Source organism: Jatropha curcas, chromosome 6, assembly GCF_041381405.1.
Source record: "Jatropha curcas cultivar XTBG-Jc1 chromosome 6, XTBG_Jcur_1.0, whole genome shotgun sequence".
Taxonomy (NCBI): domain Eukaryota; kingdom Viridiplantae; phylum Streptophyta; class Magnoliopsida; order Malpighiales; family Euphorbiaceae; genus Jatropha; species Jatropha curcas.
Window position 1 is genome coordinate 26,773,284 of NC_143156.1, and position 22,602 is coordinate 26,795,885.

The 22,602-nt window shown below is 30.6% G+C and overlaps 2 protein-coding genes and 1 pseudogene across 13 annotated transcripts; 2 read left to right on the forward strand and 1 right to left on the reverse strand.

Annotated features, from left to right (window-relative positions):
• Positions 1–1,438: 1,438 nt before the first annotated feature.
• Positions 1,439–5,516, forward strand: LOC105648487 (putative serine/threonine-protein kinase PBL10). 6 transcript variants are annotated; one of them, XR_016321320.1, is made up of 7 exons: positions 1,439–1,575; positions 2,159–2,400; positions 2,787–2,940; positions 3,033–3,169; positions 3,292–3,415; positions 3,600–3,683; positions 5,014–5,153. XR_016321320.1 is itself a non-coding variant. In XM_089722923.1 (6 exons), the coding sequence occupies exons 1-6, from the start codon at positions 1,527–1,529 to the stop codon at positions 5,400–5,402; spliced, it is 1,095 nt and encodes a 364-aa protein (XP_089579049.1). In that variant the 5' UTR covers positions 1,439–1,526; the 3' UTR covers positions 5,403–5,516. The 6 variants fall into 6 exon arrangements, 4 of the variants coding, with proteins under 4 accessions (XP_089579049.1, XP_089579050.1, XP_089579052.1 ...); XR_016321321.1 differs by lacking the exon at positions 5,014–5,153 and adding an exon at positions 3,807–4,016; XM_089722923.1 differs by lacking the exon at positions 3,600–3,683 and having other exon boundaries at positions 5,014–5,516.
• LOC105649706 (phosphoglucan phosphatase DSP4, amyloplastic-like) lies at positions 5,118–15,712 on the reverse strand (annotated as a pseudogene). Its single transcript, XR_016321319.1, has 14 exons — positions 15,581–15,712; positions 15,413–15,500; positions 15,262–15,306; positions 14,578–14,686; positions 14,144–14,220; positions 13,972–14,048; positions 13,711–13,791; positions 13,038–13,169; positions 12,773–12,832; positions 12,131–12,187; positions 11,001–11,096; positions 9,312–9,386; positions 6,254–6,418; positions 5,118–6,148 (listed from the first exon to the last, which is right to left on the reverse strand). The product of XR_016321319.1 is annotated as a phosphoglucan phosphatase DSP4, amyloplastic-like (transcript).
• Positions 15,713–18,223: 2,511 nt separating this feature from the next.
• On the forward strand, positions 18,224–22,311 carry LOC105648464 (putative serine/threonine-protein kinase PBL10). Of its 6 annotated transcripts, none has more exons than XR_016321323.1 (7): positions 18,224–18,414; positions 19,016–19,257; positions 19,662–19,797; positions 19,890–20,026; positions 20,149–20,272; positions 20,456–20,540; positions 21,893–21,976. XR_016321323.1 is itself a non-coding variant. In XM_089722927.1 (6 exons), exons 1-6 carry the CDS (start codon positions 18,384–18,386, stop codon positions 22,189–22,191), a joined length of 969 nt encoding a protein of 322 aa, XP_089579053.1. In that variant the 5' UTR covers positions 18,224–18,383; the 3' UTR covers positions 22,192–22,311. The 6 variants fall into 6 exon arrangements, 4 of the variants coding, with proteins under 4 accessions (XP_089579053.1, XP_089579054.1, XP_089579055.1 ...); XR_016321322.1 differs by lacking the exon at positions 21,893–21,976 and adding an exon at positions 20,666–20,878; XM_089722927.1 differs by lacking the exon at positions 20,456–20,540 and having other exon boundaries at positions 21,893–22,311.
• Positions 22,312–22,602: the final 291 nt, after the last annotated feature.

Consider the following 22,602-nt stretch of genomic DNA (forward strand, 5'->3'; position numbering starts at 1 on the left):
TATGAAAATTGTCTCTTTTTTTTTTTTTTTTTTCACCTTTCATTTATTATTGCCCAACAACTACATCACATAAACAATCTACCCTGTTAATCACAGGTCTCCGATCCAGCATCTAGTGGCCAAAATGGATTTCTCAGTCAATTTATTTCACTACCATTCAAAAAATAATAATATTTTGGAGAACAATCAAACGATCTTTTCCAATAATAATAATAAAATCTGATACAATAACTAAAATCTCTCTATATAAAAAGAATAAAATAATGCATCTTAATATATATATATATATATATATATATATATATATATATATATATATATATATATATATGGAAGCTGAAAAAAAAAAATTCAAGCCCTTCTCTTTGTTAAGCATTTAATTTTTCTTTCTTTAGAAAATTTTAAATTTTTCCTTTATTTTTTTTTTATTTTGATTGGTTGTTTCAATTTAATATTTAGTATATAGTATCGATAATTATTAACTTTTTTAAAATCTAATCTAATCTAATCATCTAACCTACTCTAACTTTATTTTTTAAATATTTGAGTTGTTTTAACTTTTAAATACCAATTTTTTCGTTAAATTTAATTTTAATGGTTTTTCTAATCTATATTTGCAGAGGGAACAATTAATTAAAGGGAACATGCAACTTTTCTATGTGGATCAGCAGCGTGCGGTGTATCTCTCATCTCTCAGAAATATGAACTATCCACCATTTTTTGTGTTGCATATTTTGACTAACGAGGGTTATTATTTCTCTTTGTTTGAACAGGTTCCAGGAGATGAACAGGTTATCAATGTGTAAGTGCTATGTAATTTACAGAGAATGATGCCTTTTTATGATATTCATATGGTTAATTTGTGATTATTATTTCACATCACACGTTATTTCTATGGTTGTTGTCAGGAACTAGAAGATCCCCCCATTTTGATATATATATATATATACTTCTATTTTTAGATTTATTCTTAAATTTTAAATAGATAACTAAGTACATTAACCATAAAAAATTACTTTCAATACTACATAAATGATTCTTTTTTCTCTTTTTCTCTCTCAATTAAGTGAAATTTCTCTCAATTAAAATTTTAATCATGGGATATTAATTTAATGTACATGCTTTTATGTGAAAAATAAAGTGTTTAATTAAAATTTTTCGTTTAGCAAATGACTAACAATTTATCTAACAAGAGGACATTCACGTTGAAGGATTCCCATTAAACATATTTAATTATTTTTACAGAGGCTTTTACAATAATTCGGTAATGTATGATAGTAAAACCAAGGATTCCGGAATAATTATTATAAACTGCAAGATCAAGTCATATATTTTGTAAAACCAAGGACTTAAAAATAATTTTTCCAAATCATAAATGAAAGTTAAAGGACAATTCCCATAAAGTTCACATTTTCTTGGAAAAAGATTGCTCTTTTTCTTTGTTCCATTTTCTTTTTTTTTTTTTTTTTTTTTTTAATTTTTGGGTTTTAGAATTTCTATGGACAGGAGTTGAGGTGTCTGATTAAATGGGGCTTTGTGTTAGCAACGGAGTCAAGGGTTATACTCGTAGCACAGGTACCCATTTATTCTTTTATGTTTTAGTGTTTAAGTTTTTATGTGTTTTCACAATTAGCTGTTACTGCTTTTCCTTGATTGAGATTGAAATCAGTCGCCTTCTTCTTAATTTTTACCCTAAAGATGCTTGAGCTGTTCTTTTTGTCTTTCCCTCGGTATTATTCACTCTATATGTTTGCTGTTGCTATGGCTTTCACGAATACACTTAATGCTCTTGACAAGAAATTTAAATTTTTAGATGTATTGTTACTTTTTGTAAATTTCAAGATAAATTTCTAAGGTATGTATTTCTATAGTTGATTATTTGATAATTTCCCTTGGATTCAATCAGAATTTGTGAAAATTTGTCAGTCTTTGGTGATGATTTAGAGTATTGGTGTCTGAGGAAAAGTGTGTTTATATAATTTAAATTATGAAGATATTCTTTGAGATTATGTATCATATTGATATTCTGCTCTTCAGGACCTATTTGACAAAAATTGATTATTCTAGTATGAGAGTTAGTAATTAGGCAATGAGAAGGATAATATTTTTAGAGTTTCCTTTCAGACAATTTTTATTTCATTAATTTATTGTCTTGTAGAATTGAATTCAAGAAATGTCAGAAGAGATGGGAAGAATCTTGGTTTTGAGTTTGAGATATTGCAGTCACCAAATTTAAAGAACTTTAGCTTCATTGAACTGAATATTGCCACTAGAAACTTCCGATCAGACAACGTACTGGGTGTAGATGCTTTTGGGCAAGTTTTCCTTGGGCGTATTGATGGCATGGCGATTGCTGTGAGGGGGTTTAACCAAAGGTTCCTTGGTCAGGAGGAATGGTTGGTCAGTTTTATGGTTTCAATTTCTTAAATTGGTTTTTCCAGCTATTTATGATAAATTTTTCTTTTCAATTCAGGGGCTACTTATTCGGTTGAGGTCCTTAATTAGAGGGAGTTCATACTTCTCTCTCAATTAGAGGGACCTTGGCAATACAAGATATATATGAAATGTGAATCCAGTTCTTCTCATTTACGTTAAATGCATTGCTATCTTTACACCGATAGTAGTGCTCAATCCATAGAAATAGCCATTGCCCATTAGGAATTTAGGATATCTAAAAAGTTCACAATATTTAGTATCAGTAAAATGATTATATTTTAGACCCCTTTTCGTGCCCAGTGTGTTTAAATTTTAAAAGATTGAGATGAGCTAAAAATAGTTGATTGTAGCGTTCTTTGGACATGAAGGCAGAGATCAACTATCTTGGAAAATTGCAGCATCCTAATCTTGTTAAGTTGATTGGTTACTGCTTTGAGGATGACCATCAGCTTTCGGTTTGTGAGTTTATGCTTTATGGCAGCGTGGAACAGTGGTTATTGGGTTGTGAGTTCCATGTTATCTTATTTGTATTAACTCGACTACTGCTTTTAGTTTATGCATAAACATGCTCAAACGTTAAGCGAATCTTGATATAGGGGGGTCTGGGATACATTCTTGGGACATTCGCATGAAAGTTGCTCTCGGTGCTGCAAAGGGGCTTGCATTTCTTCATAGTGCTGATGTGAATGTCATTCATGGGGACTTTAAGACTTCTCATATACTGCTTGATTCAGTATGTAATTTACCTACATTACCTGATCATTTTTTCACAATATATTTGAATTTAGGACTAACAATTAGTTGAGTATATCTGCATTTGTTGACCTACCTGCTACATTTGCTCCATATTTGTAGAACTTCAATGCAAAGCTTTCTGGTTTTGCTTTAGCTAGGGATGGGCCAACTGATGATGAGAGTTACGTCAGTAGTCCTTTCAGGGGTACTACTGGATATGCTGCACCAGAGCGTCTAACCACAGGTATCATTTTCATTTGTGGCTTCTCGTAACTCTGATTGATATTAGCTTGCTTGATATGCTTCAATTTTCTGGTTCAATGTACTTATTTTTACCATTTTCTCTATGCACTACAAATGTCATGTTTGAGCAATTTATTCTTCACTTGTTTGAGCATTAGAAGTGTTAAACATATCCCTAATCCTAGGAAATATAATCTGAGACTGCGCAAGGCAAAGGGGTGTTAGAGAGGACGAGCACGAGTGAAAGCTTCCGTTGATGGAGAGATATTGTGAGTAAAAACTGCATATCATCGATTCTTTTGAGGCATTACCATTGAAATATTTGCAAGTGAATCCTTTTTTTTTATTTTATGAAGGTTAATGAAGGATCAAAATTTGTCTAAAATTCGCAGGTTATAGTGTAGAGGGTAAAGGATAGTCGGCCTTGTATCAAAACACTCACCATATTAGCAAAATTGCCCACCATTCCTTCACGTTAAAGTTTGTGAGGAGAACAATCAAGTCTAACCTGATCAGAGAAACTTTATTTTTAATAATATATTTGTGTTACTCAACCTCTAAGTCTCACAGCATAGTTCAAAATAGGGTTAATAATATATGTAGTTATTAAGTTTTTTTTTTTTTTTTTTTTTTTTTTTTTTTTTTTTTTTTTTAATGGCTAAGTAGGAAAAATTTGAAATTAAGTACTACCTTTGTTCTATAATACTTGTAACGTTTGGAGTTTCAAGTCTCTTAATAAAATCATTAAATCTGTCTAAGTTACAATAAATTATTAAGTAAATTGACTGTATTATCCTTAATTTAATACTAATTCTCTAAAAAGATCATTAAATTGAAGTAATAATTATTGGTCATATACAAAGAGTGAACATAGAAAAAAGTATTTATTACATCTTGAAATCACAAACATGACAAGTATTTTAAAACAAACTATTTTTTTAAATGTGATAAGTATTATGGAACGGAGGTAGTATATGAATTAATAATGTTTGCACAATTAAGTGTATTTAGTTTGAATCTTAAAGGAAAATCAAAATGAACTATTACCCTATGATTTTGCTTTATTGATTTTTTTAAGATTATCATATTCCTTCTTCTTATTACACTCTCTCTCTCTCTCTCTCTTATATTATTTTCAAATTGAAAGAAAACTGGAAGAAATTTTTTTGACTTTTTTAGAAAGAGATATAAAATAGTAAAAAAAAGGAAAAAAAAAAAAAAAAGAGATGGATTGAATGTTTATGATTGATATCATTTATTAAGTAATAAGATGGTTATTTTAATTTTCCGATAATTCACTTGATTGCTACTTTTGGATAATTCAGACATTCATGATTGCTACTTTTGAATAATTCAAACATTCCATTAGAAATTTTTTTTCATTCAAACATCCAAATAAAAACCATTAAAAAGTTTAAGCACTGCAAATATAATTAACCCTTCACAATATTCTCTCCACGCTAATACTAATTATGTGGTTGTTAGACCAACTTATGGGGTTGTGGCTGTACTTTGCCTATGGTTTATGCAGTATAATACAACAATATTGTTATATTGTATATGGATTCTGGTCACTTACTAAATTTTGATATTGAACAGGCCGTTTAAATGCAAAGTGCGATGTATACAGCTTTGGAGTTGTACTTCTACAAATTTTATCCGGCAGACGAGCTATAGAGAGTTTAAATGCAAAGTGCGATGTATACAGCTTTGGAGTTGTACTTCTACAAATTTTATCCGGCAGACGAGCTATAGAGAGTACTGCGCTACCTAAGCACGAGTACATAGTGGAGTGGGTAAAGTCTTCCCTGACAAACAAAGACGGAATTTTCCGAGTTTTAGACGGACGTCTTGACGGCCAACACTTTATTAAAAGGGCTCGAAAGTTGGCTAACCTTGCACTTCATTGCTTAAATGATGAGCCGAATTTCAAGCCAGACATGGAAGAGGTGGTTACGGCATTAGAGTCGCTTCAAGAATCAAATTAAAGCATGTGTTTATCGGAGCAATGTACAGTTTCTGCTTTGCATTTTGCTTGTAATATTTATCACTTTGTTATTATTGGTATTATGACAATGTTACAGGCAATAATTTTCCTTTCAGTTGAGGGAGTAAAATTTTCTTACGGTGTTCTGTTCATACACTTTACAGTTTGAGGTTAACGGTATGTATTTAATACATCATAAAACAAATTTTGAAAAATTGGTTTTTCGCATTTTGCTTGTAATATTTATCACTTAGTTATTATTGGTATTATGACGATGTTCTAGGCAATAATTTTCCTTTCAGTTGATGTAGAAAAATTTTCTTAAAGTGTTCTGTTCATATACTTTACAATTTGAGTTTAACAGTATGTATTTAATACATCATAAAACAAATTTTGAAAAATTGATTTTTCGCATTTTTCATTTATTTCCCTACCACTTCTTGCAACTTAGATAAAAAATCAATCAATATAAAGTTTGAATTGAGATACTTCTTACATTCTCAAATACTTCTTTCCAAATATTTTTCAAGAAAAAAAAAAGTATTTTATTTTTCGAGAAGAAACGGTGAATCAAAATTTTGTTTTTGTTTTTGCTTTCTGCCTTTTTGTAGAGCTGAATGGTATGTAATTTAGTAAGGATTGTTGAAAATGAAAATGTTTCAAGACAAAGGTTGTATGACATGGATATGCTTCCCTTACTTCAATTTTGGCCTCTGTCATCAAATGTTCATGGATATTGGAACCAATCTGCTCATGAATAAACTCAAATGCTCAAAATCTATCTTCAATTTTTTCTAACAGTTCAATGCATCAAATTTTTCTGCCATGAAACAATAAAATTACAAAACAAACCTGAATGGGGTAGTTCAGTGGCAAAGAACCCTTGCGAGATTGATCACCATGACTTAGATCATGGATTCGATCTTTCGCAATGCAACCTCCCCTGGACCAACCCCTTTGTCTACGAGAGCAAGTGGAGAATAATCGTATCTGTAAACTGTTAAAACGGACATAAGCCTGCATACCTCGTTCAAGTTTCAAAGGAAAAAAAAACAAAATTACAAAACAGTTACAGAAAATAAAAATAAATTTTACGAATAAGAAACTGAATAACAAAACTACTTAGCAAAATGAAACACAACCTTTAAAGAATATGATTAGGCAAAAGGAACAAATCTCAAAATCATATATGCAACATATGAAGATTTAAAATTTTTAACAATAGCTTACATCAATACAATTATAAAACCATTTAGTCCAAGTAAATGTGCATTTTGCATAAGTAGCGGGAATCAATAGATTGTAAATAATCAATTATGTTCATATATATAAGCTATGCAAACAATTTTAAAATATCTAAATGCAAAAGTTTATTAAGGCTCATGCAAAAATTTGTAATTAGCAGACTCATAAATTTATTTTATAATTTAATTATAATAATCATCATCATCACCAAATTAAACGTCATCAATCCTAATTCATAACGAAAAAGCTCATTAAAATAATCCCATTTATATGTTTAGATTAAATTATTAGACAAAACTTGACAATTTTATTTGATTTCTCTCCCTTAAAAGTAAAGTTGAAATAAAAAGTATTTTCTTTAGTTGATTAAAAAATTGTAAAATCTTAAAAGAAAGATTATCTAATTGAATGACAACGAAATAAAAAGTTTATTTTAATTAATAATTTAAAAATAGAGGTCTTAATTTGTAAATTTCACCAAACTATAAAAATTAAAAGTAATTTACCTTATACAGCTTTATGAAATCTTTAATTGATTAAATCCAGTACAAGAAAATCAAATTATAAAATACTAGTCGTCGTCCTGCACTTCAAGTGGGGATTACATGATGTTTGAAAATAAAAATGCTATTTTTATTACAACAAATAATCACTTTTAATAATTCAAATATTAAATATATTATACTTACTAATTTCCAAATAAATAAAAAAAAAATTATTTTTTCGTAGATTCCTGCAAAATGATCAATATATTAACATATACGTACATAAATCAAGTTTATAATTAATCTTAAATTTTTTATTTTCTAGAAATATTTTAGTAGGTTTTAAAATAATTTTTATAAATATCAGTTATATTGAATTCATTTTGAATAAATAGTTTAAAATATGGGCATAAATCCAATAAAGATTAAAAACATAAAAAAAATTTCATTAAAGTTTGCTTTAATTTGAAATAGGTCAAGACATACTATTATCTCCATTCATAAAAGAAAATATACATATCAATTTAATCATACATTAGTTGATCATCGAGCAGTAAATATACTTTATAATTCATCATCATCATCACATTGATCAAGTTCAAATTTATTAAATGCCATGAAAATAGTTTTATATTCTTTGCAAGTAATCCATTTCTTTTTGTTGAAAGTATGATGTGATTTTTTTTTTTTATGGTTTCATTTATATTGAAATAAATGTTTATAAAAATTTCGTAAAAATAGGAAAGTAAAAAAAAAAAAAGAAAATGAAAGAGAAAATATTAATGAAATTATTAATTATTTATAATAAGAAAGTGAAAAAATTTTAAAATATGTGATATTATTATTTTTATTAATTATTTAAAAACTAAAAACATTAATGATATTAATTAATTCTCTATTAACAAATTATAAAATAAATTGATAAAATGATTTTTCATGTATAGGGTGTTGGAAGATATATCAGACGGTATAGTGGCACTGACTACAAAAGAAGGTAAAAAATTAACTTTATATAAAAATAATTTTTTAGCCGTTATATTTAAAATTACGTTTACATTAATAATAATTGTACTTGTCTCAAATATAAATTTACTATGCAGGTTCTCATTGCATGGACATATTATATGCAACAAAAGATGATCCAGAGTGGTTGGTCTTACAGAGGAACACAGCACTTGAGATTATAAGTGGATGGATATTAACTTACTATCAAGATCTCTTTGGAATTAATTAATTAATTATCTTTCTTTAATTCACATTCTTTTTATTTTTTTCCCCTTTTATTAGCATTTTATTAGAATTAGATTAATTAAATTATCAGTAGAATTCAGTTAGCTATAAATACTTTGGATTTTTCTTTTGTTTTTTTTTAATAAATTCGTGTCTTGTTAAAAGCCATTATTATTATTTTTTTAATTTTGTTTATTTTGGTGTTCTCTTTCATATTTCTTTTGGCTGGTATGTTTTTGTTTTGGCTTTTCTTGTAGATTTTTGTTTTCGTAGTATCATAGTTTTTTGTTTTTCTCTGTTTTTCTGGTGCTTTTAGAGGGTTAGAATGATCATATGCAGCGATGCTGTTTTTTTTTTTTTTTTTTTTCTCCCTATCGTCTCTTTTCGAAATCACTATTATATTTTCATTTTTGTTTTTAACATTTTGTTCAGAAATGCAACACATGAGCACTCAACATAGGCTGCAATATTGATTATAAGACTTAAGAGGCAACTAAGGTGGATTTATAAATGCAGGTACATCTAGACTGATAAACCACTAAATATTTTTATGAGGGAAAATATTAATATTGAGGACAAATAGCATACTTTTAAAAATAAAAGGTTTTTTCATATTTAGAAAATTCACATAATATAATACAATAAACTCTCTATATTTGAAGTCACAGAAAAATCAGAGAGGGTACCTAAACCTGGATACCCCACTAATGGTTGGCAGGTGGGTTTCCCCTTTGGGTTCACAGCAAGACAGGTTCCCCATTAGAACAAAAATTGACATCTCTAAGTGGATGTAGTTCAATGTCGGTTTTATAGTGCAGTCAAAAGAATAAAAGAAGAAAAAGTGAAACTTAAAGGCAATTTCTTCCTTGAAAATTTGAAGCTTGCAAATGAAGTATTCTTGTTCACAAGAAAAGGAAAAACAGAAAAAATTAGAAAAAAGAAAGACTTACCAGCAATTCTCTTTTGAGATTCCACAAACCGTGTTCCTCGTCCAATTTTAAAGGTGTTCCTCGTCCAATTTCTTTCTGGGAAATAAAGAAATAATTAATATGGAAAAGAATAATAGAATGGTAAAGGATTTGAAGGACAAAGAAAACAAGCATCTATCTTATTCAGAAGGATATCCTGTTCCTATATCAGCATTCTCATTTCTTTATCCAGCAAAATTTCTTTTACTATAAAAAAAGGGTTTACTTCCCATGTGGAAAAGTAGGTCCAAACCAACAAATCAATCCTTGCAAAATAAAAATGAACAATCCTCATCATGATGCAAAATTATGCGATTTAAATCATGATCTATTATTCCCCGGGCTCATATGGATTGATATTCCAAATTACATAAGGCAAAACAACTGCAGCAACCTTTGTATGTCTCCTAAAACAATCTTTCTCAACTTCCAGCCAATAAATAGCAAGAAAGTATGAAATGCTTGAGCTGGAGATTCCAGATTTTAAACAACATACAACTGCAATTTATGCAGCCACTGTGCAGGCACTCCACTCATTCTAACTCAACCTCAAAGACACCACAGAAGTTACTGATAGTTACTAGTTAATGGATTCTAGGTTGAGGAGGTTAGCTGTAATTTATACAGCCACTGTGCAGGCACTCCACTCATTCTAACTCACGCTCAAAGACACCACAGAAGTTACTGATAGTTACTAGTTAATGGATTCTAGGTTGAGGAGGTTAGCTGTAATTTATACAGCCACTGTGCAGGCACTCCACTCATTCTAACTCACCCTCAGAGACACCACAGAAGTTACTGATAGTTACTAGTTAATGGATTCTGGGTTGAGGAGGTTAACTGTGCCGGAACTTTCATCAACAATCCTTAATCTCCAGCATCTGATTTCAATAAGCAAGGATGAAGAAATAAATTATTTCTACATGACAAATCCAAAAACAGAAGGCTGAACACAGCTTCAAGTGGTGTGATTGAAAATGAAATGTTTATCAGACATAATGGGTCGGAAATGTCTGGATGTTATAAACATCAGATATTTCTGATGTCCAAGTTTTATACATTCAATTAAAAGCTGTGATATACATGCAAATGCCTTGTATGTATACTTGTTTATTTAAGGAAAGTATGTCCCATGGAAGTGCACCTTCACATGCATTTCACGTCTAACGTGCAAATTCATTCTGCACCGGGATAGCTGAGAGACCTGCCCAACACATCTCCAGCTTTCTCATAGTTCATCATTACTCATTTTTCCAACTAGCCAGACAGACAACAATCAATTTCTTTGAACTGGAGTGTCACCACTAGGTTGGACATGTGGAACCACATGCTTTCTTACAAGCAGCATTTGTGAAACATGCAGAACATGCACTAGAGTGGCATTCGCCTTTAACAAATATTATTATTTTAAAGTTATCATATGTCAAACACGCAAATATATGTATACATTATGCAACACAAGAAAAGCTCTCATACACAGAAAAGTACAGGAAATCAAGGTCTTTACATGGAAGCTCATATGACATCTTGTTTTACTGAAGCAGTGAACTTTGTTGTCTCATGTCCAAGCAGGATCAATAGCATCCATAGGTTATCAGAGACAAGTTCACAAACTATTCTAACAATGCCACATTAAGTCACCCAGAAAGTGAATTCATACAACAACATTACCTGGCCCCATCCAATATCAAGCCCAGAAACTTCCACTGTAGAGCAGTTGTCATCTTTCCATGTCAGAGTAACAAGCTTCTTTCTGTGACCTGTCAGCTTTCAATAAGAGAAATGCGATAAATCAGTTTGTATTGTGTAAAAATCAAGGCAGAAATGGTTACATCATAAAGCTTGCGAGGAGAACAAAGCAGTTAGATGAAATCATCAAGTTATTTCTCCTACTAAAGTTTCTTTTTTTTTTTTTTTCCATAGAGAACTCCCATAATTGATCAGTCACTGAATAGGCTACATGGATCTCTCTAAATCCATCAGCATTTGCTTTTGCACTGGCTCTCATTTCTTATTCTTGAACCAACTCAGTTATGCACCCGTAACAAATGAAACTATTGGAAATATCAAAATGGGCAAAATAGTAAACAACAAATATATAGCATTTTGCCTGGACAATAAAGTTACCATAAAGAAATGACTGGGAATTATGCTTATTTATTGAAATACTTTTAGGAAAATGAGGCTTATTTTTTTATGAAAATTTCATGAAAAAATAAGATTAAGATAAATTTTGCATCCTCCATGTGAAGGAATATCCATTTGTCCCAAGTTTCATAGATTATCCTCTAAGTTGCCCCCATCTCCACTGCTGAAATTCTTTCAGAAGAAACATTTTCCTTAAGCTTTGCTAACTCCCGCATAATTAGCCAAATGAAGAATTAGAGCATGAGGAAAAATGTGAATCACAACTGCCCAACTACTGTGTGATGTACGAAACCTACTTGTCTCAAACTCACTGAAAGTTAGGTTCGCAAACAAAATGGAACAACAAATTATGATGTAATACATGTGTAACTGGTGAAGTTTGGCATCAACTTGAAATATGAAGGCCCTTTCAGACACCTCACCTAACAAATAATGCATTTCAAGTATGATATGTGCGGCTGATTAAAAACAATCACAATTACAAGCTGTATAAAGTTTTTTTTTTTTTTTTTTTCCCTTTTAGAAAAGGTCTGTCATGAAAGTCATTCAAATGAACAAAGTGAGAGAGAGAGAGAGAGAGAGAGAGAGAGAGAGAGAGAGAGAGAGATCAAATGTGCAAAAGGACAACAATATTCAAGGATTTCACAACTCACTATGTCAGCAGTCGCACTTTTTATAGCATCTATCTTAGGGAAGCATGGGCGCTTGTTCTGCAAGAAAAAAAAAAAACAATAATAAGCTAACTAAGATGCCAATTAGCTTCTCTGTACAACAGTTCTCTCTCATTTAATTGACTCAATCCTCTTCGTCACTATCTTCATAAATACCAAGTCGTGAAAATGCACAAATGGGAACTCTGGCAATAGTTTATTATATAATCTCATCCAAATTTAAAACTGGTATAACATGTGAACTGATATCTCAATTAGTAAGCAAGAAAAGAACGACAACCACCACATAAGCTGCCATCACCAAAGATAGACCATTGTTTTAAATACCGGATATTTTGACATCAACAAGATTTCAGAGTGTTCTGCAATAGTGTATCTCACATTGCAAATTGAAGTACGCAACCAACGCCAATTATTACAAGCTAATTACAGGACACAGAAAACTTATTGAACAAGATGTTACAATAAATTTAATTAGAAATCATCTGCTTCAGAGTAACATTTAGTATTAAAATCTAATATTCCCGGATATTTGTAATTGCTTTAGGATGTTACCAATACATTATACATGTCACCTTCATTGAAGTTAAAAACTAGTTTAAAGGAAAGAAATTAAAAAGTTACCAGAAGCAAATCATGAGCATCACCAAGTTTGTAGCCCTGAACCCAGAACACGTATGCCACCTGTGATTCATAACAAGCACTCAGTTCATTATCAAGGAGAAATGAATCAACTATGCCATGAAAAAGTCAGAACATGTGAAATTTAACCTTATAGCACTCAGATAAGACCTAATAGTTGGTCATAAGGAGCAAGTAATCAAAAGATATTGGCTAAAAGTATTAGGCAAACTACAACATTTTTCACAAAGAAAACTGAAATGCATACTGCAACAGCCGGAGCTCTTCCTAGTCCAGCTGTGCAATGTATATATGTCACACTTCCATTTCGGTTTATTGCTTTGTACAATTTACTAACCACTGTGGAAGCCGTATCCGTAAATCAAATGCATCAAAGTCCCTGCCATATCCAATATTAGTTACTGCATTAGAGGTCCTGTATCAAGTAAAAATTTGCACTCTACAGAAAAAGAGATGCACATGTATATCCATGCACACACCACCATTGTGCTCTTTAGCATGGTAACTTAAATTAATTGATCAGAAATTCAACTGAGTAGGAAGAATAATTTAAAGAGTAATTTCACAATAGAACAAAGGAATGGGAGAACAATGAACACTAGAACTTAATAAGACTAAAAAGGTGGAAAATGAATTACCACTGCTAACAAAGTCCCAAAAGGTGGCAAGAAGTGATAACAACAATAACTCAAATTTGATAAAAATAAAAATACAAAATAAATAAATCATTACCAATTTTTCAGCTGAAAAAAGTTTTAATATCATCACCAATTTTACAGTGGAAAAAAGTTTTAACTGTAGAAATGAGTTTACTATCTGCTAATTTTATCCTTGCTTATTGATTTAGTCAAGTGGTTGTGGAAAAACTTAAAGAAGAATATCACAATTGGAATGAAAAACAAGGTGTTGTCATGACCTGCCTTATCTCTGCACGCAAGTGTTGACTGTCATTGCATTTCTTGGCATATTCTCGAATGGCATTGATATCTACCCCAAAATATCTGGGTATAATAGTAAAGGTATACTATTTTATCACATGCTAAAAATTCTTGAGGACTCAAATTTCCAACAGTTACATATCAACCAAACAGAGACCATATAAAAGGAAGCAAACTTAGTGTTCTTTTTTTCTGTGGCAAGTCTAATCTCAAATGGAACTTAAGGACGGTCATTTGGGATACTCCAAGTTTGGGTCCTGCTGCAAGCAATATATGGTTTTCACTCCTACTTCTCGAAGCTTGTCAACATCTTCAGGAGTCTAGCAATTAGGAAATAAATAAGAAATCAAAATAGAAAAATAAGAGATAATCATGAGCGAAAAGATTAATTCATAATTTATTGAAAAATAATCACCTGCAGGCATGATCCTACAATTAAATCTGGAGAAATGAAGTTGCAGTTCATTCCTAGTTCATGCCCATAGGTCAAAACTGTACTAAAACAAAATAGGACAAATGATTAGTAGTGTTAAAGAAAAAAAAAAATGATGATACATTTCAAATGAGAAGTCTTGAAAAGCATAACTATCAACTTAAACCATATAAATATTGAGAAACAAACCATATAAATATTAATCTCATGCATTTGTTGACACAGAAAAAAACCATGAAGGCCTGAGTAGTATCCCCTCTCTCAAACAGTAACTTTTCTTTGATCACATGAAACATTTACAGAACCACAAGCATTAAAAAAAAAAAAATCATTCAGATGCATACCCCAAGAATAGAACACATTTGACCCACCAATTCCTCGCACTTAAAAAGGGAGCTAGGGAATTTTGGAATTACCAGCACCCATAGCTTCTGTCATGTTATGGCTATATGTCTCAGATTTTTCCGTGTCCTCCTTCAGATCAGCACCACTTGTGTCTGCACTAGCTGAAGAACCAGAAATTGCCTACAAACAACAACATCAAATAATCTTTTCTTAGAAAAGATGCAGATTTATTGAAGTGGAACGGCCACTGATTTCTTCAAATAAATTTTTTCCACGGAAAAGAAAACAGAAAAAAAAACAGCTGCTTTAATTACCATAATTGCCTACCAACTGATCAAAACAAAATTGTAATCATGTAGGATTTCCAATCATGGCAGCATCTATATAACCATTTTTTTTCATTAAAACAACCAACAGACCAGTTAAAAGAATTAGCACTCTTATGTCAAATCCAGTGCAGAAAAATCTACATTGGTTGATTATGATGGAAAATTTAAAGAAACATAAACATTTTCTAAGAAAAGGTTATGGAATAGAACAAACAAAAGCGAAAATATTCCAGAAAATCTAATAAAGTAAGATATTTACTGAAAAGAGAATAATGGGGAAAAAATTAACTACTTCAGGGTATCTAGTTTTCACTGCTTGAAAATAACAGCACATAATCCATCTAAAAAAAGTGAGAAATGAGAATCAAACAACAGAGATAGAAATTCCAAAACAAATTCAAAATCTCCAGATTGTTCAAAAGCTACCTTTACAGCCAAGCTTCGATACAGATCATTAAAATTCTTCATTGCCTGCGTAAAATCAGTAATCAACTTTTCAATAAAGCTAAATAAAACTAAATGTATATACACATAAAAACACAAGAATTGAATAAAAACTAAGGTAAGAGGATATCACCACCATATTAACAGGAACAGAAAAAGGAGGAGGAGAAGAAAGCTTTGTTTGGTGCCCTTTGAAGCCTTGCAGAGGCAAAGCAGAGGATCTGAAATTCCAACAGTAAATTACACAGTTGTTCAAATTTAAGGAAAAATAAACAAATTATGAGGATATAATTATAATGACCTTGGGAAATAATGAAGGCAATTCATCTGATGAAGAAGAAGAAGCAGAGAAGAGTGAAAAATATCTGAGAAAGTGCTTTTCGATTGATTTGATTCTTTTTTTTCTTTTTATTTATTCTGGGAAGGGTGGGGGTTTATATAGTTTTAGTGGGAGGGGGATATAAAGGGGATCGCCTTTTGAAAGATTCTCCAAAATGCCATAATAGGAAAATTGTGGAGGATACTTACTATAAGTGGGGCCCGCAGCACGGGATGTTGAAGTTACGCACGTGAATTTTGGATCGGACTTTATTGAACCCGGAAATTAATGCAAAACTAGTCGGATTCATTCAATGGACGGAGCGCGGAACTTCTATTGCTTAATTGGTTAAATTGATGTCAACACATAAGTGCATTTAGTTTAACTATTTATAAAATGTTTTTATTTTTTGACTTTTTTCGTAAAAGTTGTCGATTGGTAGGTCTATTGACTATTTATAATAAGATCCTATTATCGATATTTTGTGATATATTTAAGGAATAATTATATTTTTATGAATTTTGTATTGACTGAGTATATCAATTTTTTAAAATTTATAATTAGGTGTTTTCGACTAATTTGGCAAATTAAAAAAAGTGAACGTGCAATCGTGGGACACCCTTTTTTTTTTTAAACATGGCAGCTAAGAAGACTAGAGATAATCAAATGATCCGATTCGTTGGATATTCTCTCCGATCCGAATGGAGTAGATAAAATCTGATCCGAATAGTGGTGAATCGGATAAAGATTTTAAAAATAAAATTTGCACGGATATAGATTGAATTCGATCAGTGAAAAATAATTTTATTTTTTTCTTATATTTCTAAAATGGCTGACTATAATTATAGATGCGCAGTTATCTTTTTTTTTTTCTTCCTTCTTTGTTTTCCATTTATATTTTAAATTATTGTCTCCAACTCTTCACTATTTTCACATTTTTTTTAATCTCTACTTCAAACAAAAGAATATAAGTCAAACATTACGACGACTAACATGATTTCTTTTGCACTTAATAATTTTTAAAGTCTCTTCTAATTGTTATAGTATACAATATTTCAATTATTGTTAAGAATTTTTTTTATTTTCAAGCACAATAAATAATATGAATTTTTATTAAATTCTTATTTTATTTTTATTTTAAACATAATAAAAACGGATAATATTCGATCCGAACCAACCCGCTTCGATATTTGATCTAATCTGAATCCCAACGGAGCCTATATAAACATAGATATATAAATATTTTTGTGGATCGAATGTAAATTTTATATAATTCGATCCGAATCCGATCTATGATCATCCCTGATGAGAACAAAATGAGGTCCAAATTAACCAAAACTGATGTGGGCTTTATGAAAATTGTCTCTTTTTTTTTTTTTTTTTTCACCTTTCATTTATTATTGCCCAACAACTACATCACATAAACAACCTACCCTGTTAATCACAGGTCTCCGATCCAGCATGTAGTGGCCAAAATGGATTTCTCAGTCAATTTATTTCACTACCATTCAAAAAATAATAATATTTTGGAGAACAATCAAACGATCTTTTCCAATAATAATAATAAAATCTGATACAATAACTAAAATCTCTCTATATAAAAAGAATAAAATAATGCATCTTTAATATATATATATATATATGGAAGCTGAAAAAAAAATTCAAGCCCTTCTCTCTGTTAAGCATTTAATTTTTCTTTCTTTAGAAAATTTTAAATTTTTCCTTTATTTTTTTTATTTTGATCGGTTGTTTCAATTTAATATTTAGTATATAGTATCGATAATTATCAACTTTTTAAAAATCTAATCTAATCATCTAACCCACTCCAACTTTAATTTTTAAATATATGAGTTGTTTTAACTTTTAAATACCGATTTTTTTATTAAATTTAATTTTAATGGTTTTTCTAAGCTATATTTACAGAGGGAACAATTAGTTAAAGGGAACATGCAACTATTCTATGTGGATCAGCAACGTGCGGTGTATCTCTCATCCCTCAGAAATATGAAACTATCCACGATTTTTTGTGTTGCATATTTTGATTAATGAGAGTTATTATTTCTCTTTGTTTGAACAGGTTCCAGGAGATGAACAGGTTATTAATGAACAGGAGATGAACATATTTCAATACTACATAAATGATTCTTTTTCTCTTTTTCTCTCTCAATTAAGTGAAATTTCTCTCAATTAAAATTTTAATCATGGGATATTAATTTAATGTACATGCTTTTATGTGAAAAATAAAGTGTTTAATTAAAATTTTTCGTTTATCAAATGACTAACAATTTATCTAACAAGAGGACATTCGCGTTGAAGGATTTCCATTAAACATATTTAATTATTTTTACAAAGGCTTTTACAATAATTTGGTAATTTATAATAGTAAAACCAAGGATTCCGGAATAATTATTATAAACTGCAAGATGAAGTCATATATTTTGTAAAATCAAGGACTTAAAAATAATTTTTCCAAATAATAAATGAAAGTTAAAAGACAATTCCCATGAAGTTCACGTCACATTTGGCTCATTTGGATATTTTAAAATTTTCTTTGTCCTCATCATCTGTCGCGTGTGGAAAAAAACGTGAGGCCTACTATTGTGTATTCAATTTTAATTGCAAATTTAAACTGTCCATGCCTCGATTACTAGCGTTTTTCATTTATGCACTAAAGATATAATTATATCTATTGGAACAAGATTGCTCTTTTTCTTTGTTCCATTTTTTTTTTTTTAATTTTTGGGTTTTAGAATTTCTACGGAGAGGAGTTGAGGTGTCTGATTAAATGGGGCTTTGTGTTAGCAACGGAATCAAGGGTTATTCTCGTAGCACAGTTACCCATTTATTCTTTTATGTTTTAGTGTTTAAGTTTGTATGTGTTTTCACAATTAGCTGTTACTGCTTTTCCTTGATTGAGATTGAAATCAGTCGCCTTCTTCTTAATTTTTACCCTAAAGATGCTTGAGCTGTTCTTTTTGTCTTTCCCTCGGTATTAGTCACTCTCTATGTTTGCTGTTGCTATGGCTTTCACGAATACACTTAATGTTCTTGACAAGAAATTTAAATTTTTAGATGTATTGTTACTTTCTGTAAATTTGAAGATAAATTTCTAAGGTATGTACTTCTATAGTTGGTTATTTGATAATTTCCCTTGGATTCAATCAGAATTTGTGAAAGTTTGTCAGTCTTTGGTGATGATTTAGAGTATTGGTGTCTGAGGAAAAGTGTGTTTATATAATTTAAATTATGAAGATATTCTTTGAGATTATGTATCATATTGATATTCTGCTCTTCGGGACCTATTTGACAAAAATTGATTATTCTAGTATGAGAGTTAGTAATTAGGCAATGAGAAGGATAATATTTTTAGAGTTTCCTTTTAGACAATTTTTATTTCATTAATTTATTGTCTTGTAGAATTGAATTCAAGAAATGTCAGAAGAGATGGGAAGAATCTTGGTTTTGAGTTTGAGATATTGCAGTCACCAAATTTAAAGAACTTTAGCTTCATTGAACTGAATATTGCCACTAGAAACTTCCGATCAGACAACGTACTGGGTGTAGATGCTTTTGGGCAAGTTTTCCTTGGGCGTATTGATGGCATGGCGATTGCTGTGAGGGGGTTTAACCAAAGGTTCCTTGGTCAGGAGGAATGGTTGGTCAGTTTTATGGTTTCAATTTCTTAAATTGGTTTTTCCAGCTATTTATGATAAATTTTTCTTTTCAATTCAGGGGCTACTTATTCGGTTGAGGTCCTTAATTAGAGGGAGTTCATACTTCTCTCTCAATTAGAGGGACCTTGGCAATACAAGATATATATGAAATGTGAATCCAGTTCTTCTCATTTACGTTAAATGCATTGCTATCTTTACACCGATAGTAGTGCTCAATCCATAGAAATAGCCATTGCCCATTAGGAATTTAGGATATCTAAAAAGTTCACAATATTTAGTATCAGTAAAATGATTATATTTTAGACCCCTTTTCGTGCCCAGTGTGTTTAAATTTTAAAAGATTGAGATGAGCTAAAAATAGTTGATTGTAGCGTTCTTTGGACATGAAGGCAGAGATCAACTATCTTGGAAAATTGCAGCATCCTAATCTTGTTAAGTTGATTGGTTACTGCTTTGAGGATGACCATCAGCTTTCGGTTTGTGAGTTTATGCTTTATGGCAGCGTGGAACAGTGGTTATTGGGTTGTGAGTTCCATGTTATCTTATTTGTATTAACTCGACTACTGCTTTTAGTTTATGCATAAACATGCTCAAACGTTAAGCGAATCTTGATATAGGGGGGTCTGGGATACATTCTTGGGACATTCGCATGAAAGTTGCTCTCGGTGCTGCAAAGGGGCTTGCATTTCTTCATAGTGCTGATGTGAATGTCATTCATGGGGACTTTAAGACTTCTCATATACTGCTTGATTCAGTATGTAATTTACCTACATTACCTGATCACTTTTTCACAATATATTTGAATTTAGGACTAACAATTAGTTGAGTATATCTGCATTTGTTGACCTACCTGCTACATTTGCTCCATATTTGTAGAACTTCAATGCAAAGCTTTCTGGTTTTGCTTTAGCTAGGGATGGACCAACTGATGATAAGAGTTACGTCACTACTAGGGTCATGGGAACTTATGGATTTGCTGCACCAGAGTATGTAGCCACAGGTATGATTTTCATATGTGGCTTCTCGTAACTCTGATTGATGTTAGCTTGCTTTGTATGCTTCAATTTTCTGGTTCAATGTACTTATTTTTACCATTTTCTCTATGCACTCCAAAGATTATGTTTGAGCAATTTATTCTTCATTGTTTGAGCATTAGAAGTGTTAAACATATCCCTAATCCTAGGAAATATCATCTGAGACTGCGCAAGGTAAAGGGGTGTTAAAAGAGAACGAGCATGAGTGAAAGCTACCGTTGATGGAGAGATATTGTGAGTAAAAACTGCATATCATTGATTCTTTTGAGGCATTACCAATGAAATATTTGCAAGTGAATCCCTTTTTTTTGTTTTTTATGAAGGTTAATGAAGGGTCAAAATTTGTCTAAAATTTGCAGGTTATAGCGTAGAGGGTAGAGGATAGTTGGCCTTGTATCAAAACTCTCACCATATTAGCAAAATTGCCCACCATTCCTTCACCGTTAAAGTTTGTGAGGAGAACAATCAAGTCTAACCTGATCGGAGAAACTTTATTTTTAATAATATATTTGTGTTACTCAACCTCTAAGTCTCATAGCATAGTTCAAAATAGGGTTAGTAATATATGAAGTTATTAAGTTTTTTTTTTTTTTTTTTTTTTTTTTTTTTTTTTTTTTTTTTTTTTTTTTTTTTTTTTTTTTTAATGGCTAAGTAGGAAAAATTTGGAATTAAGTACTACCTTTGTTCCATAATACTTGTCACGTTTGAAGTTTCAGGTCTCTTAATAAAATCATTAAATCTGTCTAAGTTACTATAAATTATTAAGTAAATTGACTGTATTATCCTTAATTTAATACTAATTCTCTAAAAAGATCATTAAATTGAAGTAATAATTATTGGTCATATACAAAGAGTGAACATAGAAAAAAGTATTTATTACACCTTGAAATCACAAATATGACAAGTATTTTAAAACAAACTATTTTTTTAAATGTGATAAGTATTATGGAACAGAGGTAGTATATGAATTAATAATGTTTGCACAATTAAGTGCATTTAGTTTGAATCTTAAAGGAAAATCAAAATGAACTATTACCCTATGATTTTGTTTTATTGATTTTTTTAAGATTATCATATTCCTTCTTCTTATTACTCTCTCTCTATCTCTCTTATATTATTTTGAAATTGAAAGAAAACTGAAAGAAATTTTTTTGACTTTTTTAGAAAGAGATATAAAATAGTAAAAAAAGGAAAAAAAAAAAAAAAGAGAGAGATGGATTGAATGTTTATGATTGATATCATTTATTAAGTAATAAGATGGTTATTTTAATTTTCCGATAATTCACTTGATTGCTACTTTTGGATAATTCAGACATTTATGATTGCTACTTTTGAATAATTCAGACATTCAATTAGAAATTTTTTTAGTTCAGACATCAAAATAAAAACCATTAAAAAGTTTAAGCACTGCGAGTATAATTAACCTTTCGCAATATTCTCTCCATACTAATACTAATTATGTGGTTGTTAGACCAACTCATTGGGTTGTGGCTCTACTTTGCCTATGGTTTATGCAGTATAATACAACAATATTGTTGTATTGTATCATGGATTCTGGTCACTTATTAAATTTTGATATTGAACAGGCCGTTTAAATGCAAAGTGTGATGTATACAGCTTTGGAGTTGTACTTCTAGAAATTTTTTCCGGCAGACGAGCTATAGAGAGTACTGGGACACCTGCGCAAGAGTACTTAGTGAAGCGGGTAAACAAATACGGAATTTCCGTAGTTTTAGACAGACGTCTTGACGGTCAACGCTTCTTTCTTAAAAGGGCTCGAAAGTTGGCTAACCTTGCACTTCATTGCTTAAATGATGAGCCGAAGTTCAGACCAGACATGGAAGATGTGGTTATGGCATTAGAGTCGCTTCAAGAATCAAATTAAAGCATGTGTTTATCGGAGCAATGTACAGTTTCTGCTTTGCATTTTGCTTGTAGTATTTTATCACTTTGTTATTATTGGTATTATGACGATGTTCTAGGCAATAATTTTCCTTTCAGTTAAGGCAGTAAAATTTTTTTACAGTATTCTGTTCATACACTTTACAATTTGAGGTTAATAGTATGTATTTAATACATCATAAAACAAATTTTGAAAAATTAGTTTTCCGCATTTTTCATCTATTTCCCTACAACTTCTTGCAACTTTAGATAAAAAATCAACCAATATGAAGTTTGAATTGAGATACTTCTTCCATTCTCAAATACTTCTTTCCAAATATTTTTCAAGAAAAAAAAATATTTTATTTTTCGAGAAGAAACGGCGAATTAAAATTGTTTTTGTTTTTATTTTTGT

Coding starts and splice junctions, on each gene's coding strand:
- LOC105648487 (XM_089722923.1), top strand. CDS start 1,527: ATGGGGCTTTGTGTTAGCAACGGAGTCAAGGGTTATACTCGTAGCACA. Junction 2,941..3,032: donor GGAACAGTGGTTATTGGGTT/GTGAGTTCCATG, acceptor ATCTTGATATAG/GGGGGTCTGGGATACATTCT. Junction 3,416..5,013: donor ACCAGAGCGTCTAACCACAG/GTATCATTTTCA, acceptor GATATTGAACAG/GCCGTTTAAATGCAAAGTGC.
- LOC105648464 (XM_089722927.1), top strand. CDS start 18,384: ATGGGGCTTTGTGTTAGCAACGGAATCAAGG. Junction 18,415..19,015: donor TGTTAGCAACGGAATCAAGG/GTTATTCTCGTA, acceptor ATTGTCTTGTAG/AATTGAATTCAAGAAATGTC. Junction 19,798..19,889: donor GGAACAGTGGTTATTGGGTT/GTGAGTTCCATG, acceptor ATCTTGATATAG/GGGGGTCTGGGATACATTCT.